This window comes from Podarcis filfolensis (genome assembly GCF_964270895.1).
Source record: "Podarcis filfolensis genome assembly, chromosome: 6".
Lineage (NCBI taxonomy): Eukaryota > Metazoa > Chordata > Lepidosauria > Squamata > Lacertidae > Podarcis > Podarcis filfolensis.
In genome coordinates, this window is record NC_139609.1 from 55,976,985 (window position 1) to 55,997,733 (window position 20,749).

General features: G+C 41.7%; 1 protein-coding gene across 9 annotated transcripts in view; it reads left to right on the forward strand.

The window, feature by feature from the left end:
• The first annotated feature begins 145 nt into the window (after positions 1-145).
• The window catches only part of PPARD (peroxisome proliferator activated receptor delta), a 45,306-nt gene continuing 24,702 nt past the window's right edge, over positions 146-20,749 (forward strand). Inside the window, exons 1-3 of one of the 9 annotated variants that reach the window (XM_083617993.1) lie at positions 146-240; positions 9,988-10,128; positions 14,855-18,220. In XM_083617993.1, the coding sequence (XP_083474119.1) occupies positions 14,867-17,227 (2,361 nt within the window). In that variant the 5' untranslated portion in view covers positions 146-240; positions 9,988-10,128; positions 14,855-14,866 and the 3' untranslated portion in view covers positions 17,228-18,220. Of the gene's footprint in view, positions 241-4,490; positions 4,801-7,535; positions 9,324-9,987; positions 10,129-14,854; positions 18,221-20,749 lie in introns of those variants that run through there. The other 8 variants (XM_083617995.1, XM_083617997.1, XM_083617994.1 and 5 more) reach the window with 8 other exon arrangements.

Here is a 20,749-nt window from a genome sequence, read left to right on the forward strand (position 1 = left end):
TCTGTTTATCTAAAGCAAATCCTAAAGCTCTGTTTACTTGTTTGGAATGAAGCCCAGTTCAGTACATTTTTCTTCGCACATGCTTCAAATTGCAACCTTTTTTGATGCCTTTTATGCATGGAGTTGAAACATGTTTTGCTCTCTTGCAGTTTCTTTCCACTTGGGACTTCCTTCATGCTGACATGGTAACGACAGGTTGGCTTTCACCAACAGGTGAACGGAGAAATTTGGTCAAAAGAGGTAACCTGCTCTTAAAATCTCAGTGTGGGGTTCTACGTATATTTGATTATATATTGGATTATACTCTGGAAAGTCCCAGCAGTGGATGTGGGGGTTGTTTTCAGATTCTGTTGGTTTCATATTCTGCATGTGATAACAGTACTTCTTATTGTTTGAACAGCTGACAAGTATAAATGAACATGATATGTCTCGGTGTTATCTGTGAAATACAGTAATAAACGAGAGAATGTATATTAACCTTCTGTTTTAATCTGTGCTTTAGAGTATTATGGAGTTAGAGTGTGAGTTGGAGTTGTGGGTAGTATGCTGCTAAATTCTCACCACTCATGTTTGGTAGTTTATTCTCTGTATCTTACAGCACTCCCTCTGTGAAAAAGAAGAATTATTAGCGTTTAAATGAGTGCATGTTAGACACTGATGCTTTCCTGTGTTTTTGTAAAACACTGTTAGTCCCTGAAATTATTCTAAATCCTGTTCATTAAATGATATGGGTGGTAATTAACTAAGTTTCACTCAGAGTAGACCCATTGAAATTAATGAACATGACTGTATAAAGTCAGCTAATTTTAATGGGTCTACTTTCATTGAAACCTAGTTGAATACCTTTCTGTGCATTTCTGCTACATGAAAAAGATTCACATATCGTATGTAAGTACTGTCACTGCCTTTGGAAGGCTTAGCTGACTGATTCACAAGCCTAGTTACCTTGGTTAAGACAAGGCTGTTGTTTCTTAGTACCAGGTGTAAGTTACGGTATGTATTTCCCTGGCTTTACCAGGTTTGATATAATGCACAACTCCACCCTCTGTGTAGCCTTTCAGAAATGAGGACAGAAAATTATAGTGGTTTTGTTTGTGCTCTTCTGCAAACTCATCTGTTCATATTTAAGCCATTCCCACACTGCCAGTTCAGTAAAGCTAAAGGTTGTAAATTAATGTTTGAGCAAATGAAGGAGCTACTATGTTTCCTGGAATTTTGTGCAATGTGATCTCCTTGTCTCGCCTATGCTGACCCAGTGGTGTGCTGAAAGAACTAGCATGGACCATTGTCATTGTTTTGTGGTATATGGAGATTAGCTGGAATGAAGTGGAGCATCTGAAACCTAAAAAAAATCCCAAGTAGTTTTCTGTTTATTATCGCCGCCATTATTTATTTGTATGCCACTTTTCCATGCTGAACCATCCTCAAAATGGCTCATATCAAAAAGTTTATGTAAGATAATTCACTAACAATTACAATACATAACAAAATTTAAATAGTCATATAAACAATAGGCTAATGAAAAAAATCATGTTAGCAAATATGCATTAAAATTAGTCCATTGATAATTCATAATAAGGTCCAACAATAAAATACAAGAACATAATCCAGATAACAGCAAAAATAATATAATGTATATCCAAAATGGAATCTTAAACTCACTCTTACATTTACTTTAATCTTTAACTTTCTGATGGTAACAAAACTGTTTATTGCAGAAGATTTATTTCTATAATTTAATATTGTCTTAATCATATCACCATTGCATCGTCATTGGACTTGTCATATTTTATTAGAAGAAGGAAGAATTATTATTTATTAAGGGTATTCAACCTGCCTTTCATCCCAATATCCTAGGGGCAGGGTACAATAGATTTCACTTCTATAGTTGCTGTAAAATTAATGCATCTGTATTAGAACTATATTGAAACTGTTTTTAATTTGTGGAATTGTTTTTAACTTTTTCTAAATGGAAGTGTTTTTACTTATCTTGCTTTATGTTTATAACTGTTTTACTTGTTTTATAATTGTATATTTTTATGGTTGTAACCTGCCCAGGGACTTTATAGTAAAGGGCAGGTAGCAAATAAATAAATAGACGCCTTCTTTTTAAATTTGAATATGTAGCTTGATACTGATTGTGAAACGATTGTTTATTTTATTGCTTTTGTAAAGAAAATGCCAAACTTTTAGAGTGCCCTTTGTTACACTGTAATCACAAGGCAGAGACCTTCAAGAAGTGATCCTCATGATAGAACAAGTTTTGTGCATGGATCACACCCTCTGTAAAAACAAAAGCCTGAAATGGGGATACAAAATCCCTGTCATACCACTGCAAGCACTTCCAGAGGAGGAACAGTGACCCTGCTGTTGCCTTTTTGCTGGGGATGAAGAGTAAAATCCAAATATTCCTATTTACCTGACCAGTGGGCAACAGGAGGGGAGAAGAATGAATTTCTTAACTGGTTGATAAGCAGTGATATTTAGTGTGCTCGGATTGCTTTGTGTTTGGGAGAGTAACAAAATGCTTTAATAGAAATTGAACCCTTTTACTTTTAAGGCGAATTACCAGTTTTGAAAATATACTTGTGTTGCGACAAATAGACAGGATTAATTGTGAATGGCTCTTGTAATGCAGGTTTCTTTTAAAGATGCACATGTAGTATAGTTCACTCAGTAACAAGAGTAGAAGCAATTTGGCACTGTGTTGCCTATTGTTTGTGCATGCAGGTGGCAAGATGTAGAGACCACTCAGTGCACTTAGAGCCCAAGGCCAAATGCAAGTGCTCCCTGCGAGAGGACGGCTTCCCTGTGCACTAAACAGTGTGTGACAGCATTTCTTCTACACATCATGTGCTTCCATGGAGCAGCAAATGGGAAGCCATCTGCACCCTTCACACCCAGAAACTAACCCTGCAACCTGGCAGATGTTCTGTGTGTTCATGTTTAAATTGTGTATGGGGTGTGGTGGTACTTAGAGTGTTGGACTAGGACCTGGGAGACCAGGGTTCAAATCCCCACTCAGTCATGAAGCTCAGTGTGTGATCTTGGGCCACTCACTGTATCTCAGCCTAACCTACATCCCAAGCTTGTTGTGGGGATAAAATGATGAGGGTGGTTGGGGGAGCCATGTATGCCACCTTGAACTCATTGGAGACAAAGGTGGGATATAAATGCAATCGGTCAATAAAATAAACCATTGTAGGTGAAGGAATATGGTTAGGAAGATCCATATAATTACTGCTGTGCAGACTTACCAGTTTTGGCCAGGAAAAAGGAGTTGGCTAGAACAGCACATTTGGACCCACTAGCGTCTGCAAAAGCTGGGTGCAGGATGGTCAGTGTGTGCCAGTTCAGCTATGTCTTGAATCCTTTATCTGCCTCAGTCTGATGAGTCAAGGTGATTTTGAAGAACTTTAGGAATGGCATGCAGGTTAGCTCCTGCCTTATCCATCTCCATGAGAAAAGGCAAGATTGGGAAATGTGTGTATGTGTGTATAAAATATGAGTTACAGTAGTGTGTGTGTTCATGTGTTCTAGATATATCATGAGTTACAATGGTATAACTCTTCTCATTCCTGCTGAGGGTAGAATTATTATTTTTCTGGCATGGAAAGAGAGACTTAAGAGAGAGTGGTTAAAATGACTTGCTGGCAATATGTTTGATACAAGATTATTTAATGATATTGTGAAATTAGAGAGATTTTAGTGGTAATTTGCCCTGTTGTCTTTTTTAAAAAAATAAAAAACCCATCTTGATTAGGGTGGCTAACCAGTGGCCTTACAGATGTTTTGCACTACAGTTCCCATCAGATTCAGCCATTATGTCCAATGCTTAGGGCTGATACAAGTTGTAGTCCGAGCATTTGGACTGCCACACTTTGACTACCTCTGCCCTAGATTAGTCAGTTGGTTAAAGATTTTTGATTCTCTAATGAGGTGACATGAAAATTCTCTCTCTCTCTCTCTCTCTCTCTCTCTCTCTCTCTCTCTGTGTGTGTGTGTGTGTGTGTGTGTGTGAAGATATTGGAAGCATTAGATACTCAGAGTCTTGTAATTAAGGTATCTTTGACGATAAACATCAGGAGGCTTTTCAGTGAAGAGTAGGTATGGGATGGATGATAATTCTGGCTTGTGTTTGTGGTCATTGGTCTGGTTCAGAAAACTACATTCCCTTCTCATTTCTAGTTGGTAGTCATGGAGTTCTAACGCCCTGTTCAAAGAGGGAGAGCTCACTCTGAAACCTGCTTGCTTATCTTCTCTGTATTACCTACATTTGGCATAATAGCAGGGAGTGGTATAGTGACTGTGTCATTTCCATGGCAAAAGAACAGCTTCCGCCTGTTTTACTTTTCTGATTTTTATTTCGAAAGCTCTTTTCAGGAACTTTGTAAACATGAATGGAAAAGTGTGTATGTTGGGGTGGGGAGCAAAACTGGTTTATATGCACTGGGTCACTGTGGGTAGCCACTGCCTCAATTCAAAAGAAGCCTCCTGCACCCTGATCGTGACATGGGTCTGAATTACTGGCTTGTAACACCACTAGTGAATTTTCTGGGGACTCCCTGCTTCCCCTGGCTTAATTAGTGCTTCATGTACAACTCTCTTCTAAAACTGTACTGAGAAAGGGCAAGGAATTCGAGTGCAGTCATGAAGCAGTAGCTGTGCTATTTTCTTGGCCAGCAATTCCATAAACACTCTGAGCAGGTGGCAGAGGCAGAGGCGGAGCGATAGAGAAGTACACAAAAGTCACATGCTCCTTTCAGATGCTGCAGGCATTCTGCTGAATTCTCCTGGCGGGTGAGTTGCTGTTTTTCATGGTTTTAATATACTGCAGCCAGTGTGCAGGCAAGAGGATGTTTAGGGTTCTGTAATGTAGGGACAGTATATTGCTTGGAGTCAGTAAGACCTTAATTTCTGTTTTCTTAGCATTTGGAAAAGGAGACGCTGTGTGGGGGTTACAGAGATCTAGGCTGGAGACACGTGAGTGGCCTCTGATCTATTCTCAGTTCTGTTTGTTTGAGCTGCAGGATCATGAATAAGTGGTGTGTGTTTTGCTATGAAAATTCGCATGGAAGGTAGTTCAACATGCCACTGCCCTGAATCTTTCAAAGCAACTGTGTTAATTAAGCTCAGTATATCAGCATCGGGTTTCTGCTGAGTCTGCTTTCAATAGGCTCTGCCTTTGTTCAGAGACACAGATCAGCTGTGTTCCATCTCACCCGAATGAAATGAAAGCCTGCAGTGTGATTTTCTGAACTTTTTGGTGAGCATGCAACATTAGTATAACAGTTTCTTCCCGAAGCAGATTATATTTGAGCACCTGGTAATATGCTATTAAAGTAAAGCACTGGCATTTCTCTTTCTAAGTAGCTGAACTCTGCCAGCAGTGATTCATAATATGGTCATTTTAATGTGGAAGATGTTGTAGGATTTTAGGTGTTGGAAATGTACTGTCTTTCTTCTTTTAGAGACTGAGCATTAAAATCTAAAATTGAAAAGCAGTGTAACATTCCAAACAGACTCAGCAGGAAATTGTTGTTCCCACAGAGCAATTTCACAGGTCAAGTAGAGCTATTAAGGTTAAAATGCTGATGAAACATCAATTATGATACTTAGAGATAGTCATCAAAAATATTTACTTAGAGAAAGTCATCAAAATATTTGGTAGTAAACAGATGCTGGGCACAATTGAAAACTGATTATCTTTGAGGCTTTGGAGGTTCACGTTGCATTCTATTTTTTTAAGCAATGGGTGTTATTCAACTGAGTTTTCCTCAGAGTAGATCCACTGAAACATGACCGAATTGGGTCCATTAATTTCAGTAGATCTACTCTGATTTCACTATATATTTTTTTAAAGCCACCATTCCTTGGAGAAGGACATGGGATATAAATTTACAATAGTGATGCAGTTACTTGCAGCTGCTATTCTTTTAAGTGTCTCTTTGTGCCAACCCATATATAGGATCTGTGCATGTACAAGGCCCATCTTTCAAAGACGACTGTGACATGTTCATGTCTTCTGTTGACTAAAAATTTTAGTACCCACCCATCAACTCTGTCAATGCATTGGGAGTAAGACTCACCCATTCGATTCCTCTTTAGTTGCTATGTAGTAAAGAAAGTCCTATCCTTTCTTTTCACAGCTGGAATTTTGTTTGTATCTGAAACAAAACAATCTGCAAGATAAAGCCCTTTTCACAGTCCTTTCCCATCCTCTGAGAGGATTAACATTTTCATTTCAGAAACACTGCCCTGGTGGTATACAGTCTTCAAGAAGCATGCAGAGTGCAGGAACAGATGCCCAGTCAAATGGTCAGCATCTGTGGTGAATTTGGCTGGGCAAGGACCATATAACTGAGGCATGCTAAAAGTCTACCAAAGAGAAAAGCATCCATTTGTCAAAGTTCAGAGCTGCCCTCTCTGGAAAAGCCTTTGCTGCTCTTGAAATACTTCTCAAGGCCCTTAAAAATAATTTCTTACTTAAAACACCACCACCAAAACATCTGGTATTCTGATCTGCATTTCTTGGGGAAATAAAATGATATAAATCTAACCAATTAATCTTGGACTTATAGAGTTGGAAAGAACCCCAAGGGTCTTCTTGCTGTCTTCACTCTTAGTATAACTATATTGCAGTCTGTTCCCACATCCATTACATTTCTGAGTTGAGCATATCACCACAGTCTTATTTGTATTTATTGACAAAAAAGCTTCAGTCTGTTTTCCACATGTGGCCTTGATGCTGGCAAGAGAGCTTACTGGGAAGAGATGCTGCTCTTCAGATGTACAGATAGGGTTACACCCTGGCAGGAAAACTTTCTCACGGGCCTTTTGTGTTGCTCTAAAATAGGAAATAAGATACTAGCTTTCAGGAGTAACCAAACCTATTTTTAACAGATGCTTCCGAGTGGGGGCATTTTATATCTTCCTATATACGAGAAAGTTTTTCATGCTGCAATTTGTGTGCCTGCCAGTTGACAACCACATAAATTGCAACACAACAACAGCGGGCAGAGTGAGTGACCAAAGCAGGCAGGTCAGTAGCATGAGTAAACAGGCCAGCAGAGCAAGCAAGTGGGTAGGTGGGTGGCCCAGGTGGGCATTCCCATGTCCCTCCTGTTGTTGTTGCAGCCACCCGCTGCCTCCTAGCTTGGTTTCATGCGTGGACAATGAGGGGAGACAAGCTGAAGGGGTGCTCCCCGTCATTGTCGCCACTGCTGCTACAGGTTGAAAACATTCTCTCCTTAGTTCACTGCCACCAGAAAGAAGTGTCCATTTATAAATGCACGCTTTCTTCTGCCAGTGAAAGTGGTGCGTGCTGAAAGAGGGGAAAGCTCTCTTCTCTTCATGCCCCTCTTCTCTGTGATTGACGGTGACAGCGGATCTTGAGACTAGGGTGAAATGTTGGAGGAGGCACGAGTTTTGGACAAACTGTGAGATAGAGATTGGAAACCGGGTGGGTTGTGATGGGTATATGGGGGTGTTGGGGTGAAGGAGCTGTAAGGGTGTTGGGGTGATGGGAGTTGTCAAGACAGTGTGGGGTTTGGCAGGGTTGGTGAGCAAATGAGAGTCCCAAGTGGTGATAAATGGCATACTAATACTGATGTTGAACATTAATAGGAGCAAAGCCTTTCTTTGTCTCCTCTACTGCCCCATCCTCCCAGCATAGTATTACATCATTTTTTATTTGATGTGCAAATGTTTTTCCCATATATATATATAGTTGAAAAATCTGAGATTTCTGAAGACAAGTACAGGCTAGTGAGATCCTGCCATTTTTGCTGCCACTTCATTCTGTGTTCGCTTTTATGACAGGTGAAGTCGCTTTTCTTGGCAACTCTTTCTTAATACCTTTTGACAATCCATCAATTCCAACATATTTCTTGTTTTGGATTAAAAAACCAGTAACAGTGATTGATGTCTTTTTTGGGACGGGGAGGGGAGAAAAAATACGCTGCCCTGAGAAATGTGGGAGAGCTATTATGCCTTACTAATCCCTGTGAAAATCATTAACAGAATTGTCTCCTGTTGTTTGCTCAGTTTTTAATCCTCACAGTGTTATCTAAAGTAATCTTACTTCTGAAGAGACAAGATTTATAGACCGCTCTGATTGGAGGAGGTTTGGACCTGTCTTTTGTAATACTGCAATTAAATGCTCCAGACTTGAGGGGTTTTTCATCAAACCCGCTTTGTTGCATGAAGGAAAAGGAACTCCCCAAACCCCTTATTACCAGAAGAGCAATTTTTGAATTGTTGGCTTGAATATGCATTTCTTTATTTTATATATATAGATATATTTAAAGTATTCACCATCAAAAAATTCCCCTAGATGTAAGCATACTAAAATTTCCACAGGAAAACTCTCTAGATTTCTATAGAAAGCCTTTGTTCCTTCTTCATGAATGACTCATAGAGAAGTTTCTACACAGAGCTTTGAACTTCCTTGTGAAAAAAATACGTTCCTATGACATTGTCTTGTTTTTCCTCTTTACTGATGGGGTTTCTAGCAACTGCTCTGTAAAGTGTGGTCTAGATTCTAATCCTCACTTGTTTTGTTATTCTGGATTAGTTCTAAATTCATGCTTGTGAAAAAATGGCCACTACAGTGGTACCTCAGGTTACATACGCTTCAGGTTACAGACTCCGCTAACCCAGAAATAGTACCTCGGGTTAAGAACTTCGCTTCAGGATGAGAACAGAAATCGTGCTCTGGCGGCACAGCAGCAGTAGGAGGCCCCATTAGCTAAAGTGGTGCTTCAGGTTAAGAACAGTTTCAGGTTAAGAACAGACCTCCGGAACAAATTAAGTTCTTAACCTGAGGTACCACTGTATTCTTAAAGTCTGACAAATTATTGTTGGAGGCACCTCTGCCTGAAGTTAACCTTTTCGAGATTCTCTCCTTTCTTCACTCTGAAATAAGTAGACATATACGACTCCTCACATTTTCTGTAATCTTAAAATATAAAGATACATCTTAGATCAGCCAAGAAGGCCCTCTTGATTGTTTGGAAGCAAGGTGTGCTTGGTGGCTGCAACATTAATTTGGAAATTCTGTTATTTTGAGATTGATCAAGCTTCAGCACTTTTGAGAAGCATTGGGAAATCACCCTTTTGGGGGTTGACTTCCAGTGGTTAGATTTAAGATTTTAAGAGGCAGGAATTTTAATAAGTGTTTTCATCTTATTTTATTACCCATGTTGTTGTTAAACTGGAACCTTCCCCAAGGATAAGGGAACTTGCTATGATGCCCTTGGAACTTACTCTGAAGCCTCTGGTTCTGATCTCTTCAGGAGACTTTGTCCTTGGCAGAATGGATGGTGTGGTAGATTTTGTTATGACTTAGCACTGCCTTGTTGGCCTTGGTGCCATCGTTTGTTGGTGTACAATGATATGACTCTTACTCTCTCATGGGCATAGTGTCTGATAGTCTTAGTGTTGCAGGGCCATCTGTTCATCCGCAGGTGTTTTAGTTTTGCACACTGAAAATGTATTTGGGTGCCAGACAGGAAAGTGTTGATATGACTGGCAAATGAGGTGAGAAAATGCAACTCTGTAAAGTTAATAGTTCCAGATTTCTCACTGTTCAGTCAGCAATCTCAAGACATCTGTAGAGGGGGCAAAAAGGTTGCTAAACACTTTTCCAGCTGTCTTGGATGAGTACAGCCTAGACTGCAATGCTACCAGTACAAAGCTGAATTGTTGGTGTGAGTGGCAGTTTCTCTCTGTGCCTAAGAAAACAGAGAAGGAGAGGAACCCACTAGCTTCTGGCTGGAAGTTCTTTAAAATAAAATTAACTTATATGAAACTTCAGCATAGGCTTTCGTTCAGAATACAAAGCATGGGCCACTTGCAAAAGAAAGTAAGGCTACAGTCTTAACCCAACTTACCTGAGTGTAAGCTTCATTGAAGTCAGTTGGACTTATTTCTGAGTAGACATGGTTAGACTTCTGCTGTAAGTCTGGGTTTAACGTCATTGAACAGCTTTCCTCAGCCTGGTGTGCCCTCCAGTCTTTTGAATTCACTCCCATCAGCCCCCGTCAGCATGACCAACAGTCAAGAATGAAAGAAGTTGTAGTCTGAAGCTTTTGGAGGATAACAGATTGGAGAAGGGCGACTAAGAAGGTAAGGAAACAAGCATTTAAGGCAGAAATAAATCAGAATTTCCTGCTGTCTGTAATGCCATTTACAGGTTTTATTCAAAAAGCAGCAATTATATTGAGAAAATAATAAATACAGTTTAATATAGCTTACATATCATAAATATGCAAGAATGCCATCACCCTGAAGTTTGATTGGGCACAGATAGGTGGCTCTGTGAATTATAGTATGATGAAGGGAAGTGAGCTGCGGAGGGACAGTTGGAACAGGCTGCAGCAGCCCTGGACCCCTGGCTGCATTTTAAAATGCAGGCTTCTCTGTGGCTTCCTTCAGCAGCAGCAAGTGCTTGGAAGCCCCACAAGAGATTTTGAAAGGAGGGTGGAACAATCATGTGATACCATAATAATGTCATGTGCGTGGCAGGTGGGTTGCTCTCCCTACTTGTCAAAGCTAGCATGTGGGGTGGGACCCAGAACACTTGCCCACTCTTGGCGTAAGGGGTTAATGGGGAAGGTATGGAGATGTTGGGGGGGGGATAGGTGGGATTGGCAAGCATCTTTATATAGGCGGCTGCTTCATCAGCTGGAGAGCAAATCTACAGGATGACCACGCAGTTTTTGTCCTGTTAGATCTCTGCCTTCAGGTTAGAGAGTGTTTGTGCTGATTGCAGTGAGTGGTACTGCTTGAATGGTAGTTGAATGGATATAGCTGGAGTGTAGATGCAGAATCTGATGTGTGCAGATTCACACATCAGCTGTGGCAGGGTATCCCCAAAGCCTTATGAGGAATGGTTGAGGGAGTTGGGTATGTTTAGCCTGGAGAAGTGAAGATTGAGAGGTGATATGATACCCATCTTCAAATATCTGAAGGGCTGTTGCATGGAAGATGGAACAAACTTGTTTTCTGTTGCTCCCGGGGGTAGGACCCAAAGCAGTGGATTCAAATTACAGGAAGGGAGATTCTGTCTAAACATGAGAAAGAACTTTCTGGTGGTAAGAGCTATTCAGTTGTGGAATTGACTACCTCAGAGGTTGGATGGTCAAGGATATGTTAAGGGTTTCTCAGCTATGATTCCTGCATTGCAGGGGGTTGGACGAGATGACACTAAGGGTTCCTTCGAACTCTACAATTCTGTGATTCTAGGACACTGAAAATGAGAATGTGGAAAGCAGGCCTGTGAAAGCCAGGAAGAGGAGAAGCTTGGTTTGGTGGGTTCCCTCTGAGTGAGAGACAGCATAAGGAGAGTTGTTATGAAGTTACTACCTTCCATCTGAAAGTGTGGGATGTACCCACTACTGGACCTTTGTTTATCTGTGGCCTTAATTGCCCAGCTGTATAGTGTGACATTGGATTATGGTGCCAGGATGTGTCTGGATGGGCAGGTAGGAAGGAGTTGTGAATATGTTCCCCCACTTTCAGTGGTGATGGGCAGGGGAAAGTATAGCTGGAGTTGAGTGGCTAACTGGGAATGTGACTGGTCTATCAACTACCCTGTAGCCCAGTGGCAGAGCTCCATGGGACTGTTTTAAATGGTCGTTGGTCCAACACATCAGGCAGGGCACAGTCTTGATGTTGTCTTTAGCCCAAGTGATATGAGGGATAGATCAAACTTTTTTTGGTGGTGTGGGGGGGGGCAATTCAGTCCCTTATCAACATTAGTAGTAATTAGTAGTAAAGTAGGCCTATTTGGATGGCCCACTCTCCGAGACTAATGGAACTTGAGGAGCTTCTGAATTCTTGAGGAATTCCTAAACAGTCTGAACAATCCTGTTGATGCTTCACTATGGAGTAGTGAGATGAAATGAGTGGTTGACATATTCACTCCTGAGCATCCTCTATGGCGTTGTGGAGCTAGGGCAGCTCCTTGGTATTCTAGAGAGCTTTGGGCTATGAAGCAAGCAGAATGAAGACTAGAGTGCAAGTGACACAAGTCTCATTCTGAAGCTGACTGAACGCTGGTTAGTGCAGTAACTGTGCCAACTGTGTGGCAGTGCATGCAAGTTGCAAATAAGGCTCATTCACAGCTTGCATTGCATTCTCTAGTCACTGGCCAGTGGAATTATTTCAAACATTCTGGAGGTTACTGACTTCCACAGAGGGGGAAGGACTTCTGGAGCATTAGAGGACGTACTGTGACCAACTGGCTATATATTTTGAGGATAAAGTCACTTGACTTCAGAGTGACCTTAATTCTGTGGTTATTGCAGTTCTAGATGAAATACCCAATGCCATAGTCAGTGATGTGTTGTGAGATCAGTTTCAGCTGATGCAGTCTGCTGATGTAGACAAGGTGCTGGCTATATGCCTGACCATGTATCCTCTTGATCCCTGTCCCTCCTGGCTTATTAAAGCTAGCAGAGGTGGTTTGACTGTTTGGGGCCAGAGTGTGGTTGGCACTGAAGTCCGTAAGGGGATGGTGTCTACTCCCTTGAAAGAGGCTGCGGTGCAACCTCTCCTGAGGAAACCAGGCCTGAACCCCTTGAACTAGAATATCAACCAGTTGCAACTACCTTTATTGGGGAAGGTAGTGAAGAGAATTCTGGTAGGGAAGTTGCAAGCATTATTGGATGTCATGGATTATTTAGGTCTGTTCCGTTCTGGGTTCAGGCCTGGTCACGGGATTGAGTCTCTCTTGGTTGCCCTGATGGATAACCTTTACGAAGAGTGGGACAAGGGGAGTGCAACTTTGCTTTCACTTTTCGCTCTGTTTGTGACTTTCAGTATCATTGACAATGGTTTCCTATTGGACTGACACTGTCAAATGGGAATTGGAGGGCACTGTATTCCAATGGTTCCTGTCCTACTTACAGGACAATGCTTTTTGGGAGAGTGCTTTGTGGCCCCTTGCACTTACATGAAGCAAGATGACACTATTCTTTCCCCAGTGATGTTTAATATTTACATGAACCTGCTTGGAGCAATCATTAGGAGTTTGTGGGCAATGAGTTATGAGTATCCTAATGACACTTCACTCTATTTCTCCATCACATCTGCATTAGGGCAGGTGGTGCGGGCCCTGGACTGGTGCCTGGATCCACTGGTAGGATGGGTGAAGGAAAATATGCTAAGTTTGAATCCTGGCATGACAGAAATACCGTGGATGAGCGATTCTTTAGTCCAAGAAATTAGTCAACTGCTTTCCCTGGATGCGCTCTCTCTGAAGGAGCAGGTACACAGTTTGGGGGTGCTTCTGGAACCTGTTCTGCCAGTGGAGGCCCAGGTAGCCTCATTTGCTGGAAGTGCCCTTTACTTCATGCAACTAGGGTGACACCAACAGCCAATCCTGAACCAGGATAGCTTGGCCACAGTAGTTCAAGCATTGGTGACTTCAAGATAGGATTACTGCAATGCACTGCAATGCAGTCTTTGTGGGGCTTCCCATGCAATTGAACCAGAAGCTGCAATTAGTTACTGCACCATTACTGACAGGAATGAAACCCTGTCTGCATATAACACCCTTGCTCGGAGTTCTGCACCAGTTGCCCATTTGCTACCAGGCCAAGTTTGAGGAATTACGTACTATTAGGATATAAAGCCCTTAACAGCTTGGGGCCATTTTACTTGCAAAATCACTTTACTCCATATATGCTCCCTCAACTGCTTTGATCTGCAGAAATGGCAGTGTTAATGGTGCCACATAATACTTGTTCAATACTTACAAGAAATTGTTCTTCCTGTGTAGCAGCACCTATACTTTGAAACTCCCTGCCTGCTTGACATCAGGCAGGTACCTTCGCTGTTATTTTCACCACCTGCTTAAAACATTTTTGTTTCGGCAGTCCTATTCAGACATGTAGAAGCTACATAAGCATCTTCTCTTTTTTTGCTAGTGTTGATTATGATAGTCTTCTACATGTTTTTAAATACCCATTTTAACTGTTCTTATACTGAGGTTTAATGCTTTATTTTATACTTACGTAAACCACTTAGAGGGCAATAAAGCGAGATGAGCGCCGCAACCCCAGAGTCGTCCGTGACTGGACCTAACGGTCAGGGGTCCCTTTAAACCACTTAGAGGTTTTCTTATAGGCAAGCAGTATTTAAATTTTGTTAAATAAATAGAATAAATCTCTATCCCCATGCCCAGAATACCTTCTGGATTGTCCTGCCATCTCAGTAAAAAAGAAAAGAAAAACAAGCATTTAAACACTGATAATTGTTGAACTGCCCTAGAATATGCAGAGTGGAAGTTTCCAGTGTTGGGAGAAGTGGAAAGTTTTTAAATTTCATAATTAAAGTAGAAATTGGTTTGCTATTCTTTGACTGTCTGTTGAGCATTACGGCCAAAAATTTCCATGTTGAATGCCAAGTGTGTAGACAACTAAATAAAAAGGTTTCTTTCTCTTCTCTTTTCAGGGATGCCAAGCATCTCTTAATCTTGGGTCACTAGAAATCCCCTGATTTCTGGATACTAAATCTGGAAAAGATTATTCTGGAAGAAAGCTAGTAAAAAAAGTAAAATATGCTAGCTGGCTTGTGCCACTGGCATGTATTCCAGGTGGGCCACTAGTCCCTTGTTATAACCTGTTTTCTGAGCAGAAATATATACCCCCAGGATTCTTGGTCTCAATCTGAATCCAGTCCATCACTTAGTAGCCATTCTGATTGCTAACTTGGACCAGCAGTCCTTTCTTTCTCATGGATACTGCACCTGTCAGTGATGCCTCATCAAAGAACTGGAGTTGCAGTAGTGATGCATACCCAGGCAACTGGGGTTTCGGAGATCCTTTTTCTGTTCTCTTTCTCTCAGGTGTTTTCCAGGATGTTGTTGCCTTTGCTGCTGTTCCTGGGGAACGGATGGATGGTTGTTTCTGCCAGCCCGAATGTGTCTGCCATCCCTGTGAAGTTGTGGGCCTGTCTGCCAAAAGGAGGAGTAGCTGAAGCAAGGTTGCTTTGTCGCATGCATGGATTGTACGCCAATGGATCCAACCCTGGAGTGTTCCAGAGCTTCTACATGTTCCATGCCGTCTCAGACTCAGTCAGCTGCCACTGGAGAGACATAGCCAATTGCACCCTCAAGACCAGTGGAGAAGTTGGACATTTTTGTTACAGCATGCAGACGGCCAGTTCAAGTGTTCGCATTCCTGTTTCTTGCCGACCTTTGCCTACACACCTGGATTCTCGTTCAGCTGGAAGCAGCAGCATCCAGGATGGTTCATGTGATGTTGCCCTCGTTTCTGCTGCTTTATGGAAACCTGGTGCACCGCTGCATCTGCGAACTGTTGTTGGAACCCAGAACACTAGGTTTCCTGGAGATCAGTTCCAGCTGTCCTTGATTTCGCCCTCCGGAAAGAACATCACCCGCCTGATCGTTAATTGGGAATCTCAGGAGTGGGAATTAAACGGAATGGACTTAATTAAACAGGGGCCACCAGACTGGGTGGTGCCAATCAGGGGGACACACTGTGACCAACAAATGTCCTCTATTAGGTTTAAATTCTATGGTTTTGTTGCCATCACAGAGGAAATAAGTGAGCAAGGTTCATACCGGGTAGAATTTGGCTCTCAAAACAAAACAATTCTTACATTTAATCCCCTGATCACAGACATCCTCCCACTTCGCCGTTTGACCAACCCCATCATTGGGTCTCATGTGTTGAAATTAGATCAGCCTGAACAAATTGTCATGCACCCCCAGACCTCACTAAAGGAGGTGCAGATTCATTTTGAGGGTTTGAATGTGTCACAGAGAGCACCTCAATGTGCTCCCTTTCTCGGAGTCAGCCACAAAGGTTGGATGGAGTGGGTTAAAATGTGGGATGGAGTACATCATGGGGAAAGGGTTAAAAGAGAACTGATGGATTGGCTTGGGCCCCTAGGAGCAGGTCTTTCTTTCATAGATGCAGCCAACATAGAAGTCTTGGCTAATAAACTTTCATATTCCACAAAACAAATAGGGAAACTGACTGCCCCATTAACCAAATCTCTCTTGCAGCTCACAGAACAACCACAAGCTATCAGTAAAGTGCTTCCAGTCTGGGAAGCAATATTAGAAGAGGACAGCATGTTGATTGTGTCTGGAATCCAGTCCCTCCAAAGCAATGTTTCATTGGCTTTAGCATGTGAACAGGCACAAGCAATCACACAGAATGTAGTCATGGGAATGATTCGAGAGGCCAAGGCGGGAAACATTCCCATGGAGGTGAGCAATTTAATTCGGCCAGAGCTCACTTCAGGAGAAATAGCCTTGGAGGCTTGGTGGAGGTTGCTAAATGCATCTTATGATTCTGCCCAGAATATGCTGCGATTATTTTTAATAACCGTAGAAGCCACCCAGATCATCCCAATCTATCCAGTGGTCCCCTTGGGATTCCAGATTGACAAGGATTTGGTCATGTATTCCAGGGACTCCAATAGGTGGGCACGGATGAGGAATGGTGACTGGCAAACAGTTAATGTGCAAGGTTGTGTGAAAAAGGAAAACTTGGGCTTTGTATGTGATGACAGCAGTTTAGAAGAACACCACAAATGCTTCTCTCCTCAGCTTGTAAATAGTTCCCGCTGCTCTTTTGATGTAATCCAAGAAGAAAGTTCTACTGTTGTGTATACTGGGAAGGGCTGTATTTGTGTAAGAACGCCATGTGAGTTTGTAATCATTAATGGTCTGGTTATCCAGCCTATGCTGCCTTATATTAACCGTTGTTTTTGCAATATTAGTGTGCTTGTAGGCTGTGATTTCCAATTTCGGGTACCTGTTTGGACTGTGCAGCACATGAAGGCTTACCCATCTTTGTATCGAGAAATCTCGCCTATTTCTCTAGGCCTTGGCCTTTCTACTCTGAAAAACCTGCTTTCTCACCCCTCCCTGAAGCAGGAATTGTTGAAAATCAAAGACATGGGTGAAAATGCTGCACTTGAGATTCTGCATAGCAATAGGGAGATTGCCCAGATTGTAGCGACAGTTAAATCTGCTGGAGACCACGCTTGGTGGGAGGTGCTTCTTGGATGGTCTCCAAGTTCAAATGGAGTACTAAATATTGCTCTCCACCCTATTGTGGTGATTTTATTATTTCAAGTGGCGCTAGTGATCAGTTTGTTGCTGCTGGTCGGCTGGATGAGGCGGCAAACACAAAGACTTTATGATTTAGAGAACCAGATACAGGCCGCCAGAGGAAGGTTGTGATGGGAATACTTGCCAGAGCAAACACTCCTTTAATGGAAGGACGTTGCCAGATACGGCAATTGTGATTTTAAGCTTCCATCTTGTCTGTTTATAGTTGCTAAGCTGACATGGACTAGCAGCTAAGGACAAGATGCTTGACCTCCAGAACGGTCACATTCTGTTGAATGGCTGTGAAAAGACAGGAACAGATCTGTGTGTTGTGTGTGGTTGTCAGTAAGGAAAGCCCAGTGCATGAGATCCTGTATAAATGGAAGGGCTATGCTCAGTTTTAGAAACTGAGATATGAAAGCTATGAGCTAAATGGCACCTTAATCCTAGGTTATGGGTGCAACAACAGAATGTCTAGGCCTGCTTTTTTATAAGAAGAATACAAAGCTGAAAATGAATGAACTGCAGCTAAAATTGTATGTTCATTTTTCATGTAGTCTAGTCCTTCCCCTGCCCACCCACCTAATATCCTTAAGAGGGTCTCTTCTCTATTCTTCAGACAGTAGCTGGAAGTGGGGAGGCAGAAAAAGGTCCTCCTGCAGTTTTAATCTGAAATCTTAGGCTCAGTACTGTACCCAGAGCTCAGAAACTTCTCGAGCTAAATAAATTCCCTGTTGCAAAAGGCGCCTAGAACAATGGAAGTTTCGAACACTGGCTATGCTTTATCGGGGCACTTGCTCTACACAGCTATGACCTATACATGAATAACACAAGCACAGAGCTGGGGAAAAGGGCAGAGCCTAACCCTAACCACCCTGCACTACAGAATCCTTGGATTCAGACAGTTGAATGGGAGCCATCCATGCTGCTGGCATTTATTGAAAACACACCTATTGGTTCTGCATTTCCTGATCGTTAACACTGGATCATACAGCCTGGAATTTTTAATATGTGTGCATATAAAAATGTTTTTTTTAATGTTTTAATATTGTAAACCACTTCAGTATTTTTAAATAGAAAGTAGTCTAGAAATATTTTTAAATAAATAAAATCCTCTGCATCCAATTGCAATCTATTTATCTTGCGTGTGCACACAATCCCACACACCCAGCAGTAGTACTTTACCTGGGAAATAACCAGGATCATTTATTTTATTTCTCTAGGGGCTTTGTACTCTGAAATGAAATGAGCGTAGAGCTTTATTAATTTTTTCTTCTACCAGTTGCAGTACAGTACAGAGAAGCTTTATTCATGGAGCTGAAGATGAGATTCCATAATACAAGCACTGTAGGCTTCATTTATTTCTCCTGTCCATAACTTGCCTATTCCTTGGGATGTTGTTCCATGGTCTAACGTCCTTGGGAAACGTTCCAGACATTCTGGCTATCTCTAGCAGTAGCATGCACTTAGCAGCGCCTCCTGTTTTACAGCCAGTATGATTGGTTGTCTGCCAAAGAGATATGCTTTGACACCTGAGAAGGTCTGGGACAGTACCAAAAGAGCACAGTGGCAGCTGCTCTCATACACAAACCTGAAAATAATATACTTGGAAAAACAAAAATGGGAATTATTATTTTTCCGAAAAACTTAAATAAAAATAAATCCTAGGCATAAACCAATAAACCACCTTGCCCAAATCTTGCAGGACAAGGATACCCACACGACCCTGAAGGTGGCTAGGTTCCTAGTTGCTGTCCTTTCCCAAAAGCGACGCCAAGGAGCACTACAAGCAAATTAAGGCGTAGTATGCCTTTCCATTTTATAGTATTTTATTGTTATAGTGGTGTTTTAGCGATTGTTTTTTTTATTTCCCTACGGCACAAGCTGTTATTTAGGTGTTGTTTTTACCTGTATGGGCCTATGGCCGTAATAAATTTCTCAAACCAATGTATAAACTCATTAGCTGTTGACCCTTCCTTGTAAATTCAGTTCTGGGAATTGGCTGCTGCCTCATATGTTTGTGTACACAAAGCAGGTAGTGGACTGCTAACATGTGGCCTTACTTTAATGGCAGTGAGTACAAATTGAAATAGATGTCCTGCTGGAATGGTGCTTGCTCCTCTGTAGTCTTTGAAAATCTAAATTTGATTCCCAAACTTTTGGGGCACCAAGGTTCTGCTCACCAGGCCTTCCTACTGTATTGTGTCTCTTCTCCATTAATTCACCTTCCTTTATGGCTTCCTCTTTGGGCTTCTTCTTCTGAGTTTCCAAGGACTCCACTGTTAACCTCACAATCTGCCATGGGTGCTGGTCATAAGAAATACCTTATGAAGGGATGCTTTTAAAGACATTCCCTGTATAGGTTAAAAGGGAAATCGTGTAAAATGCATAAGTGAGACAAAGAGATGTAAGGCGTTGTTGTAAGAATGACATAGTGGAAGTAGTACTCCATTTAGTTTGAGTAGTAATGCCTCATGCTACTGTCCCCCTCCAGGTGTTCTACTCTTGCTGTAAAAGCAACACGGGAGTGACAAATGTGTTAAGCTCCTGCCATTGCCATCCTTCTTGCCTCCATGAGCTGCTACCTGAAGCAGAAAGCCTCCTGTACTCATGGAAGCTTCCTACATGATTTAGCACTCCAATTTTTTCAGCATTAAAAAAACACCACCCCACAGCCTTTTAAGAATATTACCCTTGTAGAGGGAAATATGGACAGGGCAATCAGAACTTAGCATTCTCATCCCCACTTGCATGTTGTTATCTGCACACAAGTAGAATGTCTAAGAAGGCTATTCTAATGCAGTAAGTCTCCAGTTTGAATTCTCACCTGAGCGATAGGGGAACCCTCTGTTTTCTCTTTGTCTCTCCTTCTGAATTAAAGAGAGAATAGTGATAGCCTACTATACTGGGAAGTTTTAAGGACTCCTGAGCTCATGCACATTAAAGGCTTTGAATGCTTGATACGTGCTATATAAATGCAACGTATAATGTGAAAAGGGTGTTCTGTTGGTTGGATCAAGTGTTGTAGCAAAAATATACAATTTATTGGGGGGAAAGGAGGAAATTGGATCCAGCTGGATTAGTGCAGATCCCTGGACAGAAATATTCAATTGGCAAACTACCTTATAAAAATAAAATGTGTACTGATGCCAGATATTGCAACCACAAATTTAAAGATTTAAATGGACTCAATCCATACTTAAAATTAGCAGTGTGTGCTAATTTTATAGGGTGAGAAAAATGCAGGCATACTGTCATGCCAGATGTTTGAAGAGCTGAATAATAGTAAGTTATTTCACAAAACACTGTGCCACTTGAGTAGAGGGCATTGTCAACAGCTGCTAGTCCACCAGGAAATCTGAAAACAGATCATAAGCACTTTAAAAAGTATATTTTTTAAAAAGGCATTTAAGTCCACAGGGGGATTACATGTATTTTAGACTACTGTTGTAGCAACCTGAAACATGTCACTGTCCCCTAGACTGATTGGTGCTTACCACTGGGTTCTATTCACTTCAGTGGGGCAATGATGGGGCAACATTACTGAAGCCAATCTGGGTCTGGGATCTTCTGCATGCAAAGTAGATCCGTACCAGAGCCACAGCTCTTTTTCCATCATCTTATCTGAAAGCAAAAATGGGGCAGGTAAGGTAC